We start from the raw sequence: 26492 nt of genomic DNA on the forward strand, positions 1-26492 counted from the left end.
ACACGTGAAGAAGTGGGTACTGAATACAAAAGGAACCTGCTCTTGGTTTTCTGTTGCTAAGTATGGTCACAGAATCATAATCTCATTTATGGGTTTGTTTCTTAACACCCCTCAAGAACTGTGAATCCTCTGAGGTTTATGTGGTCATATCATGAACAGAATTAAAAAAAAAAAAAAAAAAAAAAAAAAAAAGGATAGCAGAGAAGTTAAAGTGGCGGGCATCCAAGAACAGTAAGGGGAAAATCAGTCTGTGTTTTCATCTAAATATAGACCTCTCAAGTGAAAATATTTTGTGGAAGGCCTGAAGCATGATATATTTAAAATGCATGTATCCTGTGCAGATTTATATGCCATGTGTCTATAATCTACTTGAAAAAGGCATATTTTTGTTTCGATAGGGAACCCATCATATTAGTTCAGGGTAATCATTACCATGCAATTAGATTAGCTGATGATGAGAATCACATTTTTTATCAGTCTAACTCTAGAGAAGACTGTGAACAAGGGGGAAAAATACCATCTTGTAAACTTTAAAAGTTTAGTGTTGATAAAAAATTTTATATAATAGCAAATTTATTTAATCTGGCTACCTACCTCAAGTTTTCAAAAATCTTGTGGGGGTGATAAGGCTAATATTATCCAGTAGTTAATATAAAGCTACTTTATTCAGACTCCCAGAGTCTCTTAAATTAATATTTTTATTCTTTCATATAACATTTTCTTGGGTCCAAAAAATAAAAATAAAATCCTACTCCAAGATTCCACGTCTAAGAAGTATAAAAAAGGAGAAAGGAATAAAGAAAGGAAGGAATGAAGGAAAGGAGGGAAAAATGAAGGGAGGGAGGGAGGGAAGAAGCCATTTACTCTGAAGAGACAATGAGGTAAATAATACATCTAGGCATACAGAGATCTAGTTTGGCTACTTAATGAAACCCTAAAGTAATATGGTTTAATAAAGGGATACTGGTAAGTTTCCAGAATTATATTTATGCTAGAACAACGATCCCCTGCACTGTCTGTTCTTATTGTGCAGTTCTATGAAAAATAACTCTGATTTGAATATTCTTGGATTTTGAACATCAATGTGTCCATTTTCCCTCTTACTCTTCCCAACATGAAGAAAAAAAAAGTAAAAGAAAAAAAATAAAGTTATCACCTATTGTCCTACATCAATTTCTACACTGTCACTCTTCAGAATTTAACTAAAAGGTCCCCGCTAGGTTCCAATTTTCCATATAATTCCTTTCTACCATCCTGATTTATTCAATAAACAGCAACTGCTAGAAGACATCCTATACCTGACGTTCTACAGTTAACATTTAAATTAAAAAAACCACAAAGGCATGTAGTGAAGGAAACTGAACATAGTAGGATTTTTTTTTTTTTTTTTTTTTTTTTTTTTTTTTTTACAAATGAACAGTAAAACCTCACTGTTCACACAGTTATTGAGAAGCAGCTATCTGGCTGCTAGAGTTCATCTTAATTCTCAGGCCCAGCTCAGGTTAGCACAGTTCATTATAGCAAGGTGTGTCTTCACAGTTATTTTGGTCTTGACATTCCGTCATGTATATACACTTATCCACATTTTTACTAGGTTGTAAAGTAAGTGCAGGGCAAATTATAGGAAAAAAGTACAAACATTCAAGTCGTCATACCCTGAAAAACATGTGTTTTGCTGTCGTTGTAAACTTTTTGCACTAAATCCCACTTCAGGAAAAATAAATAATACCATAGGATTCAAACTGAAGTTGGCTTCCTGATGAAGCCGAAGGAAGCAGTAGCTTTTTCAAACTGCAGAAAGGAAGTTTCTCTCACCACAGATCTACTCGGGGTGAGTGGGAATACACGTCAAGAACGCTCAACCCAGTTAAGTGCTAGGCGGGCACCTCCCCACTTTAGAAAAACCACAAGGCTCCAGGAGGCTGTTCAGATCTCCTTCCAGCAACAAGATGATTCTTGAATGAAAACCACAACGGTCAGTTGGTGCTTCTACTGTGACACCACGCACAGAGTCTGGACTCTAACTGGTAAGAAATGCACAATTAGGAACAATTACTTTCAGGAAAATAGATGCTTCCTGAAGATGGATAGTTAACATTAGAACCAGGGGATGCAGGAGAGAGGAAGGATGCATGCTGAAGACCGGATGGTTTGCATTCTAGTTTCCGTTCACCATTAGGACATGATCTGTAACACAGGGAAATTCAGGCACCTCCATCCCACCCCTGCTGGGCAAAGCGTCAGGTTAATCAGCCCCGCTGCTGGGGATTTCGAGCCTCCTCTGTGCTGAGCTGGTGTTTCGTGACTGATTCCTTTCTCTTCTCCTAAGGACAGGGTCCCCGAGGCTGCCAGGCGTCTTGAAAAACGTCTCTCGATGTGTGCGTCGGATGCTCTTGGGGGTCACTGGAACTGGTGACTAAAACAGAGAAGAAAAATAAAAAGTACATAAAAACAGAAGTGAAGTCAAATTGTACCCAATCTCTGAACTGGAAGCCCCCTCTTTCTTTTTTTAATTGAAGTATAGTGGATTTACAATATTGTGCCAATCTCTGCTGTACAGCAAAGTGACTCAGTTATACACATACAGACGTTCATTTTTTATATTCTTTTCCATTATGGTTTATCACAGGATATTGAATATAATTCCCTGTGCTATATAGTAGGACCTTGTTGTTTATCCATCCTACATATAATGGTTTACATCTGCTGATCACAAACTCCCAGTCCTACCCTCCCCCTGGCAACCACCAGTCTGTTCTCTATGTCTGTGAGTCTGTTTCTATTTTGTAGATAGGTTCATTTGTGCCATATTTTAGATTCCACATATAAGTGATATCATATGGTATTTGTCTTTCTCTTTCTGACTTACTTCACTTAGTATGATCATCTCTAGTTGTATCCATGTTGCTGTAAATGGCAGTATTTCATTCTTTTTTATGGCTGAGTAGTATTCCACTGTATATATGTACCACATCTTCTTATCCATTCATCTGTCAGTGGACATTTAGGTTGTTGCCGGGTCTTGGCTATTGTGAATAGTGCTGCTATGAACACAGCGGTGCATGTATCTTTCTCAATTATAGTTTTGTCTGGATATGTGCCCAGGAGTGGGACTGCAGGATCATATGGTAATTCTATTTTTAGTTTTCTGAGGAATCTCCACTGTCTTCCACAGTGGCTGCACCAACTTACATTCCCACTAACAGTGTAGGAGCCCACTCTTGACCTGTGTCGCTGTGATCCCAATGCACGTGTTCCATCCTCTTTTCTGTCACACTCCTCCAATGTATCTCCTTCACAACACTTACCACAGTTGGAAACTAGCTGATTTATTCTGTGTGCAGAAAGGCAGCTTAGCGAAGAGGTCACAAGTGTGACACTGACACCTGCAGCCAGGGTTTGGGCTCTGCCATAACTAGCTGTGTGACCTCGGGCAAATTTCTTAACCAGCCTGTCCCTCAGTTTTTTCATCCATAAATGGGGATGATAAAAGTACCGATTTAGCAGGGTTGCAACAATTAAAGGAGATGATATTAATAAAGCACTTTAGATCATGCCAGGCAAGTAGTATGTGCATGTGTTTTTGCTCTTTTTGTTTACTTGCTAATATTTATCCTCTCACGGTAAATATTTATCCCTTTAATGTGCCCTAAAAGGGCAGAGACCATTATCCTGTTTACTGTTATATCTTTACTGCCTAGGTTAGTGCTTGGCACATAACCGGTGATCAAGAAGCATATGCTATATTATAATCGCCTTGTTTAAAAACTAATATGTATATTTCAATGTCTAACAAACTTTTGAGCCCCTGAATTACTTATCTAAAATACTTTTGGTACAACGTAACTCTTTCTCTGGGAGAGAAGTAATTACTCTGAACAATGCCTAATGCATAACAGGAATTCAACAAATGCTCACTGACTGAACTACAGGTGGAGTTGGGGGAGGCAAATAAAATACTGTTTAATTTATATTGATTACAGACATTTATCTATGTACATCTGTATCTATTTTGAGTATGTATATATATACACATCAAGGAAACAATGGATATATTAATATATAGCCTTGTCTCCGAAACAATGCATTTTATGAAATGATATATGCTAAAAATCTTTGAGCTAGTATCAAGACTTTCGTTTCCCTTGATTGTTTCTATAGCTGCACAATTAAAATTCAGGATGGTCTCTGTTATTGACCTAATGGAATGAGAGTTTGGAGAAATCATCTGAATATTCAGCATGCATCAAAAATCCCCATGAACTATGCTTTAAATAAGTTCCCCCTGATTCTAAGAAACAGACTGACACCTAAAACGAGTTTTGCCTTTAAAGCACAGGATCTCCCACCTTCTGTCTCCATGCTTTGTGAAATAAGCAGATACCTCTGGGTCTACAATGGAAGCCAGGTAGAATCTGATGTAGAACCCCTGTCCTACGGTGGTGTGACTAAAATCTGATTAAACGCAGGCGAATGCTATCACGGAGTGATGCTCCTTCTTGTGCCGAGCTGAAATGAACCTCCAGGACTCACCTGTTGTAATTTTACCACAGAGGCTGGATGTCCTCCGTAAACGGGGGACTCGGGCTGGATGATGCTGTGTGATCTTGACATCACCGGACTCAGGTTAAGTGAGTGTGGACCCTGAAGCTGAGCATCTGCGGAGGGGAGTGTTGATGATTTTGGATTAACCAGGGCAGCAGGGCCGATGAGAAGATGAGCTGTTGATCCAAGGCCAGGCAAGCCAAGATTCACAGGTCCCGTGCTTGGGAGAGCACTGGGTGCAGAGGACACCGGCCCGGGCATCGTGGGTGAATAGAGAACAGGAAAAGGGCCCAGCGTCGGCGATGGCAAGACCATCCATGGAACACTGAGCGGAGGCAGCTGACCTGAAGACGGTCCCACAGCACGGGGGTGCTGATTGCCAGATAAGAGCACACTGAAACCATTTAATCCTGGAACAGAAGCAGAACAAGGTGAAAGTCAGGGCAATGTGAAGACACCATCCAAGCTCCCACCCCTCAGGGCCCTTTCAAACGGGAGCCCACTGTCAATCAACCCTCACGCCGCAGCCTGGCCACCCCCTCCGTGCTCTCCCAGCCCCGCACCGCCTCCTTGCCGCAGTGGCTACCGCTGAATTCCCAGTTACCTATGTGACAGTTTGGTGTGTGCTTGAGTCTCCTGAGATACTTTATTAACATGAGCTCCACCGAATCCAAATTGAGAAGGAAAGTGAACTTGGTTGGGAACAACGATAGCTTCCTTTTTACAAACTTCTAACAGCAATTTATATTTCCCTCAACTAAGACCACGGGCAACAAATCACAACAGAATGAATGGGACCTTGACTTAATCACTAGTAAAAAGCACAGGTGTATTCATATAATGTTACCACGATAGCAGATGTCTTAAGAGTCTACCGGTCCCCACAACTTTGAAGTTATGAGAGGCCTGCACTTGCTGTCAGATCTTTTTATTACTATGATTTAAAATAATTCCTTTTCTAACTGGATTTCAATATAAATGGCTTCCTCTGTAATCCTATGTTTTTAATTCTCTGCATTTGTAAACATCCTGAGGAGGAATCCACAGCCTTCACCATAGTGTCCAAGGGCCCACGGCCCGGAAAAAGTTACTGATCCCTATGCTGGGCTGTCATTTTCATTCTGAAGAAGCCGGGTCTGTTTTTTTATTTATTAAGGTATCAGCAACACGGAGTAGCGTGCTTAGACGAAGCCCTCACAAAATATTTGCTAAAGGGATAAAGAATGTTTTCTAGATAAATGAGAAATAACAAACACCTACCTAACCTGTGATGGAACAGGGAATTGAAGAAAATCACTTTAAGTCTCTTTGCAAGAGAGCAGCTTCAAGTATGCAATGCATATTTTAAAAATTAGGTATCTGTTATATTTCAGCTTTATTTCAAGAGTAAGAGTGTTTATTGAGTCTTACTAAGCGTCAGGCACTATTATTCTAAGTGCTTGCGATGTATTATCTTATTAAATTTAATCCAATTTTCACAGCACCCCCGCATGAAGCAGGTGCTCTTTATTATTGCTGTTTTACCAATGAGGAGGGCTGAATACTTAAGTTCATGCAGATAATAAATGGTTTTAATGTCCAGCCCTCTCACTCCAGCCCTGCACTCGACCACAAGGACATGTCAGCACTTCTGGATATTTAAGAGATCAGCATGTGAGTTGCATATGGTGGCCAGGACGTTCATATTGTTTAACTGACCCACTGCCAGATTCAGCTGAATTATAAAAACAGAATCATCTTTTGAATTCGCTGTGCTTTTTTACCAAGTAAAGTGGAATGCATTAAAAATAAATTACCTGCCCTAACTGTTTTCTCCTTACCCGTGAGGTTGGTGAAAGTGAAAGCAGCCTCTGCCTTCATTTTGTTGATGGAGAAAGCAAGGGGCTAGGAGTGAAATGACTCAGAGGCAGCTCATCAATGCACCAGCTTGGTCGGGTGACATGAACAAAAATTTAAACATCAAATTTATGACCCGAGTACCCCAAAGGACTCGAAGACATGACGCCCCTTACCTGCTGGCGACTGCACATAAAGATACTGCAGCAAAGAGGGCTCTTTGGTGCTTTCATTTTCTTTCGAAGGCTTTTCTATCTCTGTATTTCTAGAAGGATGTCCCCATTCAGAAGAAATGAAGCAGTCTGCTGTAGCCTTTCCTGAAACCTCCTTTGCAGCAGAAAGTTGTCCATTCATGTGAATGTCTTCATGGGGTGCTGGTCCCCTTTTATCCACGGTCTTGGAAGAGGCAATGTCTGTGGAATCTATGGGTTTCTAAGCACAACCCAACCAGGAACCAGAGAAGCAAGTCAAAATCCCAGCAGTAAATTATAGTAACAGCTTTCTCCAAATAGCTAACACATAAACAAAAAGGTCAGACACAGCTGTGTGCCACCCTGATTTGTGTATGTCAGTTGTTTCTGTCATATTTATAGGAATGGCCTGAAGATCACTGTCATGTCATGGGCTTCTGTAGGCTTACGATTTCTTAAGCACAGAAACGATGGAGATTTTAATAATGGGAAACTGGGTATGGTGTTTAGACTGTGAAATAAATTCTGAGCTGGAACACATAAAGGGTGTTGATGCTGCAGGCTTTTAGGGCTTGATAAGAATTGCAGGGCTGACCCAAAGCTGTCTTGGTTATCTAAGACATGTATATATAGATATACCAGTCAGTCTTTTCCTTCTGTTTTGTAACCCCAGGCTATATACAAAATTAGAAAAATTCATTCTGCAGGAGGAAGGCAGAGAGGAGGAAGGGTCTTAATTAATGGACTGATTTCCATGCGGTGTGCCCCACTGATCCTCTACAAACGGCTGCAGGGAGAGTGCTTCTGCTTTCTGAGAGTTTTACCAGTCATATCTCATTAACCTCCGAAAGCCTACTGTGGACAGCTCAGATTTTTGTTCTTTTCATTTTGTGGCTATAGGGAAACGGGCTCTCTGAGCAGTGACACAAGCACTGACATAGACACTGAGAACCAAACGGCACCTACATTCCTGACTGTGGACCTCAGGTGCACCCTGGATTAAGATGATTATTTCATCAACGTGTTAAAAAAAAAAGTATAGCAAAAAAGACTGGGAAAGAATATACAAACATGTTGACAGTGATTGCCTCTATGTGGTGGGATTATGGGTAGGTTTTTTTCCCTTTATACTTTTTAGCGTTTTATGCAAAGTCTGATTTTTATAAAAATCACTTTTGTTACAGTACTGCTTCATGGCAAGATTATTTGGGGCAGCCAGTCCTGGGCTCAGTTATACAAGTGACACATGCACTACTTCCTATTCCAGACTCAGTAGCTTATCTCTGTGTCTCTGTTGGGAAGGAATTACGGGTCGACGGGCGGGCCATCAGCTAGCATGTCCACCTGAACCCCTTACCTTGGGCATGACGAGGGAGAGGGGGCCGTCTTCGTAGTCCCTGCTTTGTCTCTTCGTGGCCGGCTCGTCCTCCTCCTGGGGCTTCCTCTCCTCCCCTAGGCGCTTCTGAACTGAGGGCGTGGCTGACCGCTCTGCTGTGCCTTCCGAGCCCCTGCTGTCCCTCTCTGACCCTGACCCCGAGCCTGGCGACGGCGGCTCTTGCAGGCTCCCACACAACATGAACAGCGAGGTGGAGGGCACGTACACCAGGGGCTGGCCGGTCAGCAGCGTTGGCTTCAGGCTCTCCGTGTCCAAGGCGGCAGAGGTGAGGGAGACACCTCCTTGTCCGTCCAGACCATTCTGGGCAGAGAAGGCCTGCAAGTCCTTTGAAGTCACGGAAAGTACTGGGTGGGCCAAGGCATTAACACAGTATTCTGAGTCAACAGAGAGGCCGGGGAAAGGAGCAGCGGCCTCCAGGCTGCTTGATGGAGGTAGCGCTCTCTGATTGGCAAACGCTTCTGCCCTGGAATAAAAGAAACAGAGAGGGGCCCATCCAGTTACCACATTCTACCAACTCCCGACTCTGCTTTCCTAAAGAGAGATGTACCAAAGCAGGAGTGAGAGAATACTGCTCAGGATGCTATTAAAGTGCACTCTCTGAGCCCGCGAGCCGACTCCAGAGGCAGATGACCATATCACCTGGATGGATGCTTAGGGGTGCGGTAGGGGAATCTCAGGTGAGGGCTGATAGAGGCTCCTCCCCTGCCTCTCCCACAGCCAGCAGTCGTCAGCTACCCAGCACATACCCCTTCCCAGGCACACAGATGCTACAATGACTAGCATAATAGGGTAATAATTTCACATAATTATTATAACACTAGCTACTCTCATCCACCCCCCTGCCCCCATTTACTAGGGAGGAAAGCTGAAGCTCAGAGGCTAATCCACCCACTGAAGGTCACCCCGTGGGGCCTCACAGTCAGTCACTGTGAGAGATCCTGGGTAGACAACAGAGTCTAGGCCAGGCATTGATTTAAAGGACACACCTAGTTTGTCTCAAATTCACTGTGAGATAAATGAAAGTGGGCAGTGAGTGAGGTAATAAATTTATCTACAAAATTATTTTCTGAAATTCTTGTCCCATTCTGCTCCATATTACTACAGAATTTTTAGGCAGCAAACATTCAAAATTTAAGTCCCCTCAATCGAGGAGATTATAAACAATGTCTGGGCCTTTTATAGAGAAAAATTTCCAAATACTAGAAAGCATGTTTATATTTTTAGTATTATTTTGCAAGTAGATGAGGAAGACTCTTTTTTAAAAAAAAAATTTATTTATTTTATTTATTTATTTTTGGCTGCATTGGGTCTTCTTTGCTGCCTGCGGTCTTTCTCTAGTTGTGGCGAGCGGGGGCTACTCTTCGTTGCGGTGCGCGGGCTTCTCACTGCGGTGGCTTCTCTTGTTGCAGAGCAAGGGCTCTAGGCGCACAAGCTCAGTAGCTGTGGCTCACGGGCTCTAGAGCACAGGCTCGGTAGTTGTGGCGCACGGGCTTAGTTGCTCCGCGGCATGTGGGAACTTCCCGGACCAGGGATGGAACCCGTGTCCCCTGCATTGGCAGGCGGATTCTTAACCACTGCGCCACCAGGGAAGCCCAGGAAGACTCTTTTGAGACTCCTTTAAGAATTAGTAAATAGAGAACAGGGATTTCCCTAAACCTCTGTGAGGGAATCACTGAGAGCAATTTTGCCCACATTCTCGCCCCCTGTGGTGCTGGGAATAAGCGGAGTGCACGGGGCTGCAGAGATGAGTAAAGCTCTCCAAACACAGCCTCCCGGAACGAGTGATGGCTATCACTCAGCTCCGTGAAACAACGTGCCCACGCTGATGGTCGCGCCCACTGCCCTACCTCTGGCCATTCACCTTCCACCTCCCCGTCTCCACCAGTAAGATCACCGTCACCTGAGACCCAGGTGTTTTTTGTGATGCTTCTTTTCTACTTCAGTGACTCTTGCTGACTCACTGTCTTCTACTGATTTCCATTTCTTTCCATCCCCAGCTGACACGGCTCAGACCAGCACCACAGCAGACCAGAATGACTAGGAATGCTCTATTCTATGATCTCCTAATCTGAAGCCCTTCTCTATTCCAACCCCACCTGCTTAAAGCAGGCAGAATGGTCTTCTCCAGTGAACCTACAATAACTCTTTAACATCCATCTAATAAATCCAAACTCTTCAACTTGACTTTCAAAGCTTTCTGCCACCTTGACCCACCTACCTCCAATATCCCAAGCTCTTCTTATAAATACTTCCTTTCATGATCCTATTTGGACAAATCATTAGGGCCAGACTAACCAGTTGATTTCCCCTCCACTCCCTGATCCTGGCTCAACAATCTGTTTCTTCCCGTGTCTGGCATTATAAACCCCTCCTGTCTTCACTTTAGCATTTCCTCTGCTTCCTCTGCTAATATATGATTTCCTTGAAAATCAGACCCCAAATCTGACTCAGCTCTGTCGCTTAATAGCATTGTGACCTTGGGCAAGTTACTTAACCTCTCTGGGTTTCAGTTTCCTCTCTGTAAAATGAGGATAATAGTACCAACCTCAAAAGGTTGTTTTTGTGATATTAGATGAGATAATACACACAAAACTTCAGGAATAGTACCTGGTAGTTCATAAACAACGTTAGCTACGATGATGACAAAGTGATTCATGGGACTATGATGTGTCATTTCTCAGTGTCACATTAGTAGTGACTTGTCTTTTTCTCATCGTATTTGTCTTTTTATTTATTTATTTTTTTCCTTGTAAGCTTTCATGGCCTAGGGGAATAAATTTTTCATACTTTTGGGTCCCTGATGCCATATCCTGCACAATGTTGGGCACAAGGGGGAAACTTACAAAATTCTTAATAAACAAATGGCTGACTTTTGAGCAGGACTGTTAAATTTTACCTTTTGATGGGTGGCATTTCAATTTAGTCAAAGTTAAGACTGGGAAATCGAAAAAAAGATACTTGGAGTTCTTAAGACTACTTACTGTGAATTGTCTTCTATTTTCTGTCTGTAGACAGCTGCCAGACTTCCAATTTCTAAGGAGTAGCCACCTGATCCTAAAAAGGAAAGTGAAGGTCTAGCGAATATAGCAAGGGATTTATACACACCAATTATATACAGCAGGGTTCATTATTCACAGCTCAGGGATTATAAGGCTATCTCAAATCCATTCTGGTTTTGATTCAAATAGAGAAATGTCCAGAAGCTAGCTGTTAATGGTGAATGCAGGTCTCAACAAAGATTAGTAAGAAAACAAAACAAAGCAATTATTGCTTTGTAAGTCTGATGAATTGCTGAGATGCATCAAACAGGCCAACCATGGCAAACCAAATGATCTTCAATCTTTAAGGCCGACTAGAATCAATTTCAGGCATGGGGCTATGTTTATAACTTTGAAGTCACCAACTCTTTTACCCGGCCCCCCCCCCCCCCATCATTTCACTTGAGGTAAGTGAGAAAAACAGGCAGAGCCTAGAGTCAGCTCACTTTAAAATGACAGTGCATGGGTCGGGCTACAATTACATGGTGACTGATGGATTCCATGGATTAAGTAAAGGCAGATACCTTGTTTTTCTCTGTAAGGGCTGCTGGGTTCTGAGTTCACTTTCCTCTGGATCCTCTCAGAAGCCTGATCTGAGTTAAAAGAGCCATGTCGAGCAAGCTTCTGTTTTGCACAGAATTGAATGCGGCCATATGATTCTCTTTTCAATTCCGGTAGGACAGATGCAGAAACATCCACTAGTTCTTCATCTAAATAAATAAGAGAATTGGTAGTGTTGTTATACAGCTATAATTCAGGATAGTTTTAGCCTTTTTAAGATATGGCTTTGAGGACTTATTGTAATGGAGCTACCCTATAAATTAAAAACTAAGACAATCAAAGGAATTTCATGAGCCTTATGTCAAACCCCAATTTCTTTCAGTGTATTGTACTAGTCCTTTTAAAAAGTTAGTGGATGACTTTAAAGTAAGACTGAATCCATATATATTCTAAAATTATCTAAGCTGCAACAAAAGTAGAACAGGATGTTCTATAACCCAAATTAGAATGGACCTGACATTTTGGATGCTTTCTTTGGGCAGAGATATCCAAGGAAAACCCAACCATACTCAGCCCAACATGCATATTTAGAGATTTTAACATTAATTGCGATCAGCCTCTTATGCCACAGCCCTAGGGCAATGAGTATAAGAACCTCTGTTTTCTATTATTATGCTTTATTATTTCTTTCTTATGCAGTAGGAGGCTCAGTTACTAAGTGACCGAAGGAATAAGGTCAGCAGAAACTTCACGGCTGAAATGCCGCAAAACAGTGAGGATAATAGAAGGCTGGGCCTTGGAGGCACATTTTCTGCTCAAATAAGCCTGTGTGAAATCAGGACAGAAATTTCTATACAGAACCAGGCTTATTCTACAAAGAAATGACCCCTGTTGTTCAGATAGTCATTCCTACCCTGCTCATCTGTGCTATTTTTTTGTAAGTTCAAAGCATGTACATTTAAATTATAAGACTGATTTAATAAACTGAAAGGCCCAGCTAGACTTACATTTTCGAAAACACACAAATACTGAAAAAGAAAATCACCTTATAGTTTTCTTTTTCTTATAACAAAAACCCAACAGATGTTCTGTTTAGAGAATCTGAAGTTAAAAAAAAAAAAAATCAGAAGTTATAGAATCAAAAAGAAGAAAATGGGTCAAGATAGTAATGGATCATATCTACCCTCCTTCCTGAAACGAATAAAATATTGGACAAAATATATAAAACAATGGCTCTCAAGACACTGGACATCAGGACAGTGATCCCTTAGAGATCACTGGGAAGAACGTAACCCATTTCCTCTCTGAATTCCTACTGAGCCACAAGTAGTGCTTAAGAGTTATCTAATGTTCAAATGTGTGCTAATTATACCCTTCCATGGGAGCTCGTTAACCAACTGAAGTGCATAAGGCACTGATCTGGGTACTAGGGTGGAATCAAAGGTGAATAAAAACTGTGTCTGCCCTCAAAACTGTACAGCAGGGACAAAGCAAAATATCATCACCAAGTACAATAGCATGAAGCTAAACTGCAACGGTTTAGATGACACATTCTGCTCTGGGTGAACAGAGCAAGAGCTGATGGTTGAGTGAGATCTTGAAGGTTGAGTAGAATAGTTTTATGTTGAAAGGGGGAAGAGAGCTTCACAGGTGAAAAGACTGGGAGAAGCCAGAAGCAGAGGAGTAGAAAGTGGCAAAGTTGTACACTTCACGCTGGGAGGGACTGTATCACATACGTCTTTGACTCTCTCACGGCATTAGAACAGGCAGACCTCGGAGATATTGCGGCTTTGGTTCTAGACCACTGCAATAAAGCGAGTCACATGAATTTTTTGGTTCCCCAGTACCTATAAAAGTTAGTTAGGTTTACACTGTATTGTCGTGTGCAATAGCATCATATCTAAACAAACAATGTACATACCTTAGTTAAACAAATACTTTATTGCTAAAAATGCTAAGCATCACCTGACAACGCAGGGTAGCCACAAACGTTCAGTTTGTGAAAAACACGGTATCTGCGCAGTGCGACAGAATGAAGTATGCCTGCATAGTCCACATGCAAGTACGTGCTGGGTTGAACTAATTAGACTTGGTTTCAAGTGGTTTCATCTAGTTCCTAAGTGAATGGTGTGTTACAAGTGAGGTAGAGAGCTATATCTTTTATAAGCCTGGGTTAAGTAAGTGCAGGAGTTTATACTACTAAGACTAAAATTGGAAAGGTAACTTAAAAATAACTTTAATGGCTTTTTTCCAGGCAGCATAGCCATGTATAAAGTAGCTGGTACAGAAGGATCCAGTCCCCAGTTGTGCAAATATAACTTTTGAAGTAAGTAGAAGATAATACCCTCTTTTGCTCTAATTTAGTAAAATTATGACATTAGCAACCTTTTAAATAAATTGCAGAAAAGGTGTTCGTGACATCCATACTATATTTAGAAGCCATCTTATCACATATTAGTTTTGGGATAGTAATTGATATAATTTTCACATTATCTGGAATTTCAAAGAAAAACAATGTTTTATTCTGCTAATGCAGAAACAACCAGAGTTCATAAGAAGCGTCATTTTAAAAATTAAAAAAATTTTTCTTTTATGAAGTGTCATTTTTAATCCTCAGTCCCAAACTTCCAGGAACTTTGGAATAAAATAAAAAATGCAAAAGAGCTGTGATTTAATAGTTCCAGAAACTGCCAGGTTCTAAGTTATCTGTGTGTAAGCCAACCAGCATAACCATTTGTAGACTAAGGCTCATTGCTCCAAGACTGATGTCACTAGTCTAATTTTGAACGTGATGTGGGTGATGGGAAATGAAGGTGAAGATCCATCTCACTGTGTGGTAGGTGTATGATTTGGAAAAGGAACTGGGGATTATACATAAAACGGTCCCTAGCAAAACCATGCCTTACCAGTGGAACTGAAATCCACAGGCCCAATCCACTTGAAGGCAGGTTTCCGGCCTCGCTCTTCTGTTACATGCACTTTCTTTATCAGTGCCAAGCTGGTCAGAACGTTGGCTATGTCATAGAGGCGTCGTACCTTTGCTACAAGATATAGAGACAACTGTGGTCACACCATACATTGGTCAGCAACACCATTACGTTTTAGTTTATGCGACAGGTCACTTTTTAGCCACCATATATAAGCCTCTAGCAGAGAGCAGTGGGGTAGCATGAAGAGACTAGTGGCTCCGGCGTGAAATCACCCAGGATTTATGTATCTGATGACACTACTAAGGGAAGGTCACTGTGTTCTCCCATTTCCACAACTTCACACCTCGTACAAGAGGAACCTGGTGACAGGCCAGGATTGCTGTGATTGCAAACGTACCAAGAGAGGGAAATGGGCTGTAGTGAAAGGCTTAGGAAACGTAATTCTGATCTGTGGCTCGTCAAAAGCTTGCCCGGAGCTTCTTCCAGCAGGAGGTGGTGGCACCTGCTCCATCAGGCAGCTAGGCTGTGAAAATGCCAGGGATTCCCCAGAGCTTCCTGAGAGGCTGCCCTGCTGGACACACAGACTGTCTAGGGCTCAAGGTTACGAGGTCCGACTGTGCTGAAGACAGGCAGCACCTCACCTTTAATCCCAGCGGGGGAGGGGGTGAAATGGGCATCCCCTGAGTCTGAAGAGGTTTTGGGAGAGACATTTGAAAGTACAGGGACCTGGAGGAGAAATTCCGAGGGGTGGTACACATTAAACAGGCAGGATGATACCCACAAAGTAAGTTCTATTCAAGAAATCAACTTAGAGGTCGGAAACCTACTTGAACTTAGGGCTAGGATCAAGCAAAGGGCTTTGATTACTGACCAGAAACATCAAGCATTCACCCCAGATGCCATAGTCTTCCCAGTCCTGATAGAGCTGGATTTTATCTAGTCATTTCTCCCACAGGGTGGCTATACTTCTAGCTGGAAACAAACAAACAAAAGCTAGAGAATGTTCAGCTCATGGTTTCTCAGGGCCTGAATGAGCTACCAGGAGCCAGGGGCCTTCGGCTCAGGACCCAGGCTTGATGGAAAAGGAAGATGCACGGGGTGTGAAACCTGGAAACACTTTCCTCGTCCAGCAGCCATGTCCCACCACCCCTATACCCTACCCTGCTCATTCCTCTGGTTCTTACCTGTAGACAACTTTCATGTCCACCCATCAGAAGAGTATGCAGGGGGCAAGGAAAGAAGGGAAAGAAAACTCAGACATTCCGTCTTGGATGCAGCGATACTAAAGAGAAATGCAAAGCCTCTTACATCCTCCCTGACCTGCATTTGTGGGATGCCATTCTGCTTCCACCATCCACTCCGCCGAGGGAAAGGCATCGGACAGAACTTTCACAGGAATTCTAGGATGTGACCAGCTTACCTCTCACAGCGCCAAGAACCTTTATGAAGGCAGGAAGGAGTGCACGTCTCAAAAATAATAATAATTTTTTAAATCTCTGAGGCAGCAAACATCAGCATATGACATCCCACTCTTTTCGGTGCTAATAAGTGGATTTGGGTGAAGATGCTTACTTTTAAATTTACTATGATCCGGCGTATCTTGGCTTTCTTCTATCAGTATTTTGGCAGCCACATCAAGAGTAACAATCTTGGTTTTGGAGACCAGGAACAGCATGACAAATTTCTGGCTCATAATTCTCAGAGACTTATCTTTTCTACTGTTTGCAGATGCTACAAAGGGAATAAAACAAAAGCGTCAAAACGTAATTCACCACAAGAGAGACTGTACTTCTAGTTTGCCAGACCTATCTAACTGTATCAGCAGATGGAAACATCACTCTTGTTACAGAGATCAGCAGAAGCCTGATCATGTAACAAGCCTGTGTTGGACACACATCATAAAAAGATGGTTCACAAAGAAATAAGACAGAGTTTCTTGTGGGTCATAAAATTACCGTAGGTATAAATTCTGAAATACTTTATGTTCATGCTTCATTGAATAGAAGCCATGAAGTCGTTTTCCTGAAGCAATTTTGGAAAAGATTAAAGTAGAGGGATAAAAGGATAGAGTTAGGGATCAGGAACTATTTTCAGAACATCAACTCTTCCCTCAATGGCAACGTCTCCATTTTTATTTCTCTGAGCCCACAATAGCTAGACTGTACCCTCCACATAGTAGGCACCCACCACTTCCATTGCTTTTCAGAAATAAGTGAAGAAATAAACCATAAGTAAACAGGAGACACTGATTAGATGTGTGTTGCCATAGATGGCAGGCAAACCATCGCCGACAGATGGCTGTCTCCTCTGGTTATTAGGATAAGAACTGGCTCACAGGGTGGAATTGAAAGGCATGAGGTAGTAAATGGAATGAAAGCCAGGCCCACCCTTCCATTCCTATTGCTTATAAATGCAAGTGAAATGTTAGGGATACTTGTGCTTTATTATCTTGGCAAGGAGGAGCAGGGTGAGAATGAAGGATCAATGGTTAAAGGAGGGACAGCATAAATATGAGCTAGGAGGGGAAGAACAATGTAATATAAGTAACCAAAAAAATCTGCATCAAATAAAGGTTGTCTATCCTTCTAATCAGTATTTTCTGCTAAGGGGGCTCTTTTCTAAGTCATCTACTCCAGTATATAATTAAACAAATAGGATCCTTTGAAGAGATCCATTCTTTCCAAGTAAATTTTCCTTAAAGGCTCACAAGCAGGAATCAGCATGGGGCTGTCTATCTGAAACGGGAGCGCTGTTCGAGATCTACGGTCCAAACACACCAAATACCAAGTGAAACTGCCACTAGACAGTTTTTCAGTGAGGTCGAGGGGGCAGCCCAGTCGGGAAGCCATCTGTCTCCCTGTCTTCAGGAGAGGGATTAAGAGGACATCTCCCTCCAGGGTGGTCCATTTCGCTCCTCCCATCTTAGCAGTGACTCTCTTCAGAAGACACCATCGCCCTCTCCCTGCCATTACTCGTGTGGGTACCGTGGACTCACAAGAGGGATAGTCCGGTTCAGAGAAATCCAGTAACTGTGGATCCTGGGAATCTGGACAGCCATCTCTTTTGCGTTCCCCAAACTTATAATCCATCAGGTCGAGCTCTTTCTGTTGGAGGTATGCCATCTGCTCTTCGTATTTCTGCTCCTCTCCTAGCCTCTGGAGGTTCCTCAGGGTTTTCGGCAGGCTGTGCCGTCCGTGCCAGCCGTACTGATTCTTGGCCACCCGGCTGACCAGATGCAGCGACTCCAGCACATTCACAATGTCGTAGATGCGTCTCCTTTCAACGCCTGTTTGAAAAAGAGAAGCCAGCCATCATCATGCCGACCAACATTTTTGAGTATAAATTCTTTGAAGGCTTGGACCTTGTCTGCGGACTATTCTGTGTGATACTCTGCCCAGCAAATATAATTGCTCAACAAATTCAGACTATATGAATGCAAGCCAAAGACATTTTTTTCTTCTTGGGATCCAACTCTCAATAAGATCTAGGATAAACATCCACCTTGAGATGGATGACAGTTCCATCTGTATTCCATAAATAGTAGAGCAACTTTTCTTTGGACCCGTTAGGCAAACCACATGAACATTTCAGTGCGTTAAAACGGGTGGGCTTGAGCAACACACGTCATAGTTATAAATGCTTGATGAATGTTGGATGGTTGATTTTGACTTGTATTCCTAGTTATACAGACTATAGACCTGTGTCCAGTAACTGTTAAGTCATCGTTGGACCATATTCTCCTTTCCTGGAGTTTGAAAGATGTGAAAAAGTTACTTGTTAATTCTCTTAATGGCCAGTAAGGAAAACAGATGGTAAATATTTTGTTTCGCATGTTGCACTGGAAACTCAGGAGTCAAGGGCTTGGGCAGCCTTCTCAAGTTGCTGGAGGGAGCTAGTGCCGGGGCCGGGACAACATACAGGTCCATACGGGTCTCTCTCTGCTCATCACGCATGTGGACAACTCTCCCTGTATCCTGCCAAACAGCCCATTAATAAATAAAGCACAGAAACTCTAGCATAGGCTGACCATCCAGTTCATCATTTCCCTACCCACTTTCCCAACACTCCCTAATTAGCCAGGATACGAACAGTCTATTGAATTTACTAAAAATATTTACGCTGGTTAAGTGCGGGGGCTTCAGGGTCAGACTACATGAATTGGAATCCCTGCCTTATCCCTTACCAGTCGGGTGAGCCTGGGAAGTTACTTAATCTCTTTGTGCCTTAGTATTTATCTCATAAAATGATGAGGATTAAATGTGATCATAAACTTAAAGGGTTTCTGATAGGTGTTAATTTATCTACTCTTTTGTATGTTATTTGGTAAATATCAGTACTTCCTGTGCGGCACTGGAGATACCTAAAATTCCTGCTAGCGTAAGAGGTGACAGTAGAAACAGATTTTAAAATCTTCCATCTTGACTCATCCTGTTATGCAAAAGGCTCTTAAGCTTTGGGGACTCAACTGGCCCCTTGTGCTCTCGCCTAAGTATCCGTAACAAAAGCCTCCAGGCATGTCCCAGAAAACTGGCCCAGCTACAAAAAATGCCTTCTTTCTCTTCACTTGCCAAGAGCTGTTCTATAATCAGGGCAGACTTGGTGCACGTAGCTCTTGGCCTTTCAAAGATTTAACACCAGAAATAAACCAGGTTACGGTGAAAACTGTGGAGCTGAGAGGAAATTCTACCCCATGCATGAAGAGGCATTTCGCAGTCAATCAGAACATTTCGGCTCATGACCCTGAAAGGCTCTTCACTCTCAAAGGCTCAGGCTTTGGTGCCAGATGCCTGCTGGAAGGTGTCGGCCAGAGCAGTCAGCAGCCCCTTGTCCAGATCTGCCTGGTTCCTTATTCCAGTCTGTTTTCATATATTAACACATCTTGTTGAGAGTGGAACGTTATAAACCTTCCCGTTAGAAATGTCATGTGAATGCAACTGAGACAGCCCAGGGCCAGCCATATGTCTGGCTGTTTTGTTATTCTATATTAGACACAAGCTGCTAAGTCTCCATCTAGCAGCTAGACATCTCAAGAAATAAAGGAAGATTTGGACAACTAAGACAGGAAGATGATCCTTGATATGCACCATAAGTGTTCAAAAGGTGGTGCTGGCAAAAGCCCATAGGCAGCTACTTGCCTGAATAATCACTCACCTTTGCAAATCTGGACTAACTGTCCACTGGCTGGGTGCGCCTAAACTTCCCACGTCACAGGTCTCAAGTCCTGCAGGTAACTCTGGGGCTTGCTCTGCCAGGAAAGTCTTCCCTGGCACTGAGCCTTCTTTTTCTTTTGTATTCAAGGCAATCCGATTAATCGTAGGCATGGCATTAGTTATGCCCTTGAGGATTTACCAATTGTTATCATGCTTCCCTTATGCCCCATAGAGCTTATCAAGAGCCTCTCAGCCCAATAAATAATTTCCCAGGCTGTGTAACTTTCCATTTACTAAAGTCACTCCCAGTTCTTTAGCCTCTTACCTATAATATCAGTATCGAATCTACATGAGACCAGAAACTGGGAATGAATGCAATTTGAATGCTTTGCACATCCTTGGTTAAAATATGGTCTTATAGCTTGTGACCTGGGATAGGGCAGGAGTTTAGACTCAATCCCAAGAGATGGTTACCCCCGAAACAGCTTCTAGGAAGGGACTCCATTTCTACCATCTCACGTGAAGAGAGATGGCAAGTTCATCTGGCAGGTCTTGGAAATTGTGAGACAGCAGGAAGCTGTTGCAAAAATCTTTGGCATTCTGCTCCAGGCGGTTATAACATGGGGAATTTACAGCCTATATGAGAGTAGGAGCCCACTCTTCTGTCTTCCCTGGGACCTGTAAGGTAGCTTTCCGACATCTAATCTTTTGTCTTCTGCACTGATATCAGTGCAAGGACTCTTGATGAGGCCTGGGTATATGGAGGAAGGTGGCTTCATGAACCCCATTGAGAAAGACATTGTATGATCTGTTGTTTTACCCTCATCTTTTTTTCTTTTTAATTTATTTTTGGCCGTGTTGGGTCTTTGTTGCTGCGCACAGGCTTTCTCTTGTTGCGGCAAGCGGGGGCTACTCTTTGTTGCGGTGCACGGGCTTCTCACTGCAGTGGCTTTTCTTGTTGCGGAGCACGCGCTCTAGGCGCGCCGGGCTGCAGTAGTTGTGGCACGAGGGCTCATAGTTGTGGCTCGCGGCTTTAGAGCGCAGGCTCAGTAGTTGTGGCACACAGGCTTAGTTGCTCCGCGGTATGTAGGATCTTCCTGGACCAGGGCTCGAACCCGTGTCCCCTGCATTGGCAGGCGGATTCTTAATCACTGTGCCACCAGGGAAGCCCCTACCCTCATCTTCTTAAGACTAGTTTCCAGGACCCAGTTCCTCAGCTATGTCTACACCAAGCCTCTGTCCAGCCGGCTCACTTTCCCCTTCTTGTTTCATTGCTACTGATGCCAGAATATTGTATTCTACTTCTGGGTCCTAAAATGGCTCCCCGTCAAAGTCCTCTGCTTCCTCCTAGCTGTAGAGGATCACAGGATGGCTTGAGGATGGTGGAGGGGGTGGGGGGAATACTTCTAATGAGAGCTGAGTAGAAACTGTTCCATGTAGCAATAAGAGTAAGCCAGGCTCTGAGTTGGGCATGTTATAGACATTATCCCCAACTTTTCTAAGTTTCTGCAAGGTAGCTGCTATGGTCCCTATGCTATAGTTGAGAAAAGAATAATTAACTTTTTAAAGCTCTCACGGTCTATAAATTAGAGAGCTGGGCTTCAAATCCAGCTCTGTCTTACTCAAAGTGCATTCCATGGTCTTCCCATCACAACACACTGGCTCCTCAATACCTCAATTTCCAGCAAATAAAATCTTTTTAGCCATCGGTTTGAATAATTCAGGGTGATAATCATCTACCGGGTCACATTCTTTGGGCTACGGGAAGACATAGAACTAATAAACAAACTAAAAATATGCTCTATCATAAAGCCCACAGGGCTGATTTCTTTGAGACTTTTTTCCCCGTATGCAAACCCTCCTAATCTTTTAAGGGGACACTCTGACTTCTTCAAATCACGTGATTTCTACTTATTTATTGTCAACAGTGTGCTCATCCTGAAACCAGCTGCAATCCACGTCCACTAGGAGTCTCTATTCTGAATCAGAGGTCTGCATATTTATAGTCCAGATACCACTGCACATTACACACACCCACGCCATGTGAACGCATGTATTCCTCTTTGTTATAAGGCTTAGCTATTTGAGTTATATCCAGATGTGCTTTTACTAGTTGGGCAGACTTGCTGTGAAGGTCACAGTATAGGGCTTCAAACATAATGCTCTTGCTTTCAAATCGTGCTTTATAACAAAAATAACACCAGTTCTGAACTCTTCGAAGCATTTAAAAAAATAAACAGAAAGATATTTCTAAATATCTTTTGGGTCTGTCTGAAATAACATGAAATTAAGATATTAGATATTAATTTGTAATGTGAGTCTTCTGTAAACATGTTTTTTAAGGTTAAGAAAACCAAATATTTGTTTGACCCTCAGGCCTAAAAGGCTCCCTGGAATTCTATGCATAATGATGATGACAGAAGAAAAGCTCTACCTGCTCCTCTGTCCTCACGCTTTTGAGGGTCAGCTCTTTACTTAGTAAAGGAGGTGATCAACTTCTCACCATAACTGGAGACAGGCCTCCAGGTGATCCCATGATACATACCGAGACTGACAGCAACTTCATCTAGGGAGATGGTAGTTTTCTCAGTTGACAGTGGGTAACTTGGATAGCGAGCTAGAAACTTCTGGCACAGGAGTCCTAAACTTTTCTGTTTTCTGCTTGGCCTTTGCTTTTCAAATTCGTCCACAGCACTGTCCCCAACAACATCAAGCTACAGAGGGCAGACAGAGGGAGGGGGGAAATGTCACAGTTAACATCTTAACAGAGAAATTGCAGTGGGTGATATTGGCGAGTTGAGGGGAACATCCAAATCCATACCATCCTAGATTCTGGTTAAAATACATTTCCTAATCTGATTTTCTTTTTTTTTTTTTTTTTTTTTTTGTGGTACACGGTCCTCTCACTGTTGTGGCCTCTCCCTTTGCGGAGCGCAGGCTCCGGATGCACAGGCTCAGCGGCCATGGCTCACGGGCCCAGCCGCTCCGCAGCACGTGGGATCCTCCCAGACCGGGGCACGAACCCGTGTCCCCTGCATCGGCAGGCGGACTCTCAACCACTGCGCCACCAGGGAAGCCCACCTAATCTGATTTTCTTAACATTTTACCTATTGCTTTTCTCTGAACTGAACTTTTCCTCCTTTGTGATTTGAGGCTGAGTCTACTGTTTAAAATAAAAAATGAACAGTGCAGTCATTTATAGGTTGCTACAGCCTTGATTTATAGGTTGCTACACCCTTGCTACTAGCTTGCTTGTTAGACTGAGATCAGCATCACCAGGAGCATGTTAAGAGATATAAAACCTCAGGCCTCACCTCAGACCTGATGTATCAGAATCTGTCTCTTCCTAAGATCCTGTGTAATTCCTATTAACGTAAAAATTTGAGATGTACTTGCCTGCATTGTGTCACCAAACTTTATTTTTCCCTATTTACCAAGGGTGGATGGAACTGAACAGGGGGAGCTACATCTTATTCTTCCTTATTCTTTCTTATTGTAAGTACATTAAATTAGTGTCCTTGTCTTATCAACTCACATTTGAAAAAGGCTCAGTTCAAGCCCCAAGAAAAGACTTTTTAAAAAAAGTATAGATATGCTGCTTATTCAGTAGCTCTGGTTCCCTACAGGACAGGTAATTTAAAGATGATTTAACTTCAAAGCCCTCATCCAACGAACTGAACATACATGAGAATGATAAAATTCCCCAAGTCAAAAACATGTAGATTAATATTACCCTTAAAATCAAAGCAAAAATTATAATTCATGGCAGCATTAAAAAAATCCAAATTTCTTCATTAAATCAAAATTATTAAATATCACTGCTTAAAAAATTTCTCATTTAAAAATGTGTACTGGTGAAGAGAGAGTATCATACAGAAGAAAAGAAAGCATTCATTATGAAAAATGAGATATAGAATAAGAGTTCCACTTCAGCTGTAAATAAATAAAAAGATTAAGTGGAGTACTGCTTTTGACTCAATAGTAACCAAAAAATTGAGAATTCTGTGACTTTTTAATCATCAGGTAAACATTTTAAAATTCTATGAAAGGTCTTAGGAGCACAGCCTGTTTACCTGCAGACAGTCTGTAAACACATCATCCTTGTTCTCAATGGGCCTGAACAGTCCTTTTTTCTTCTCTCGGTCTCTTATGTCTGGGCTGGCAGCACTAATGAGAATCTTCAGGTTAGCGGTGGGTGTCCATGGCTCTGCCTGCTGTCTGTCGACAAGCTTAACTGGAGTGATGGGATTTCTTTCTGGAGTGAAGATTTTTTGTTTCGATAAGTCAATTGGTTCATTTTTTATTGGCGTCTTTGGGGCCATCCTTGAGCGATCGACAAATATATTTTCCTATTTTAAAAAAGAGACCTTTTAGCGAAAATGAGAAAGGGCAGTTATCAGCTAAGAGTACACTTTATTCCCATTATTCACTAAGTCATGAAAATACAAACAGACTATATGTTCAGGACTGAAAAATATCAGGATGGGACTAATGAAAATAAACAGAAGGATCCATGGGAACCAAAGAGTGGCTGCTACTCTTTTTTTTTTTCTTTTTTGCGGTACGCGGGCCTCTCGCTGTTGTGGCCTCTCCCGTTGCGGAGCACAGGCTCCGGACGCGCAGGCTCAGCGGCCATGGCTCACGGGCCCAGCCGCTCCGCGGCATGTGAGATCCTCCCGGACCGGGGCACGAACCCGCGTCCCCTGCATCGGCAGGCAGACTCTCAACCACTGCGCCACCAGGGAAGTCCTGCTACTCCTTTTAAGCATATTTTTCACGGCACCTCTGAGAAAGAAGTCATGAGTGTTATGCGTCACTGGTGGATGCTTGTAATAGGCAGGGATGATAATAAGAGCAAGTGTGGGTTGAGTCCATATTGCTTCTAAGTGACATATTCTTTTAAACACTATTTATGAGTTTGCACTAACTAGTGAAGAGCAATTATGCTTTTGTTCAATGTTCATCAGTGCTAATAGGGCTATTACCAGGACAGATTAATGGAAGGGCATCCAACAAAATGCCACATTTCAAACCACCCAGCTATCTAATGTCACTCCCCCAGAGCAGTGCTTCTCAAACTACCCCTGGTGAAGGACCAGGGTTTTTCACAGACTGAAAACTCCTGGAGACTGACACATGGTCTTACTTCATAGGACTCATATGCAACTCCCATCACATGTGACTCTCCTCTTGAGTTTGCTACTCAAGTTGACCTACAGTTTGTTCGACAAGAATAGACCACTGATCACAGGTTTAGATGTCACGGGGGCAAGATCAACTGAATTACTGTAGAGGTTTCTAAGTGCTAAACTCTCAAGTTCTGTTCGTAATGTTTTGCAGCTTGGTAATAGTTTATGGACTAGCACCTTCCCCCAGACTCTCTGAGTAGACTACCTTAGATGATTAAAAGGAAAGATTAATGATGGGTCCATTAATCCATTAAGCAAAAGGACTAAGTACACACAACTCGTGTTTGGAATTACTAAGTTACCGAAACAAATTTCTTTCCCCTAAAATAAGTTTTTGCCATTCAAACCCAGAAAGATTCTGCTCTTCCCATAGTTGAACTCACCTCCAGGTAATAGTGCCTTTACATAATTAGGAAGGTGGATGAATTACATATTTGTCACTCCCTTTCCTGCACACAATATCACTCTGTAGATTATTGCATGCTTGGATTTTGGCTGAACAGTGGCTTAAAAAAAGTGTTTTCCTATAAACGAGCAACATATGAAGAAGGAAAAAGAATTGTTTGGGACGGATTTCCCTGGTGGTGCAGTGGTTAAGAATCCGCCTGCCAATGCAGGGGACATGGATTTGAGCCCTGGTCCGGGAAGATCCTACATGCTGCGGAGCGACTAAGCCTGTGCGCCACAACTACTGAGCCTTCGCTCTAGAGCCTGTGAGCCACAACTACTGAGCCCACGTGCCACAACTACTGAAGCCCGCGCCCCTAGAGCCTGTGCCCCACAACAAGAGAAGCCACTGAAATGGGAAGCCCGCGCACCACAACGAAGAGTAGCCCCTGCTTGCCGCAACTAGAGAAAGCCCGCGTGCAGCAACAAAGACCCAACACAGCCGAAAATAAATAAATAATTTTTAAAAAATTGTTTGGGAGAAACTGGAGTTTGTGGTAGCAGGCCAACTCTTGTTCTCTGGATCAGCAGAAGCTGCCGGCTAGCCATGGTGAGGTTCTGTCCTAGGGTAACAGGAAAGGGGTGGAGATGGGGGTGACGATTTCTCACGCCACTGCTGCAGTAAGTATCCAGCCTGAGGCAGTGCATCTTAACAAATCCCTACTAGTATACAATTCTGATGAAGTCTTCTACAAGGGAACTCTCAAGGGAAAGTACTGAGTGCATACGTGCTACACATGATACCTGTTTCATGCACTTTACACCTATTAACTCCTCATCCAATCCTGTAACCGAGGTAGTAGTATTTTTCTAGCCTACAGATGAAGAAACTGAGGTACACAGAGGGTGCCTTGCCCAAGGTCACATACAATCTCATTCAGTATAAAAGTCATTGGGAAGGCAAGAAATAGCTGACAGCAGAAGTTTCCAAAACTCTGCATCTAGAAGGAAGCTTGTCCTGGGTGTGAATTGGGAGGAAATTATCTTTTTCGCAGCTCCAACAAAAGGTACCCAGCAGGCCACGGATCCCCATTACCCTCTATGGAGAGGCAGCATGGGAAGCAGTTCTGCATGCGGGCTGGTAGGGCCGGCTTACCGGCCTCTGCTACTTATCAGCAGGGTGAGAGCAGGCAATTCCCTTCTCACTTTAATTCTCTCAACTGAAAATGAAGTTCATAAAAACATTGATCTCCAGAGTTATGAGAATAGTTCCTGGCATATAGTGAGCACTCAATAAAACTCAGCTATTCTCTCTCTCCCCGCTCCACT

General features: G+C 42.8%; 1 protein-coding gene across 1 annotated transcript in view; it reads right to left on the reverse strand.

Moving 5' to 3' along the window:
* Window positions 1-1408: 1408 nt before the first annotated feature.
* E2F7 (E2F transcription factor 7) overlaps window positions 1409-26492 on the reverse strand; it is a 30614-nt gene continuing 5530 nt past the window's right edge. The window contains exons 2-12 of the mRNA XM_059081698.2: window positions 23661-23936; window positions 22133-22301; window positions 17433-17723; window positions 16010-16168; window positions 14414-14548; window positions 11531-11716; window positions 10950-11022; window positions 7930-8431; window positions 6558-6813; window positions 4534-4955; window positions 1409-2416 (exon numbers count right to left, since the gene is read on the reverse strand). Of these exons, the coding sequence (XP_058937681.1) occupies window positions 2246-2416; window positions 4534-4955; window positions 6558-6813; window positions 7930-8431; window positions 10950-11022; window positions 11531-11716; window positions 14414-14548; window positions 16010-16168; window positions 17433-17723; window positions 22133-22301; window positions 23661-23936 (2640 nt within the window). The 3' untranslated portion in view covers window positions 1409-2245. The remainder of the gene's footprint in view (window positions 2417-4533; window positions 4956-6557; window positions 6814-7929; window positions 8432-10949; window positions 11023-11530; window positions 11717-14413; window positions 14549-16009; window positions 16169-17432; window positions 17724-22132; window positions 22302-23660; window positions 23937-26492) is intronic.

This window comes from Kogia breviceps, chromosome 12 (genome assembly GCF_026419965.1).
Source record: "Kogia breviceps isolate mKogBre1 chromosome 12, mKogBre1 haplotype 1, whole genome shotgun sequence".
NCBI lineage: Eukaryota > Metazoa > Chordata > Mammalia > Artiodactyla > Physeteridae > Kogia > Kogia breviceps.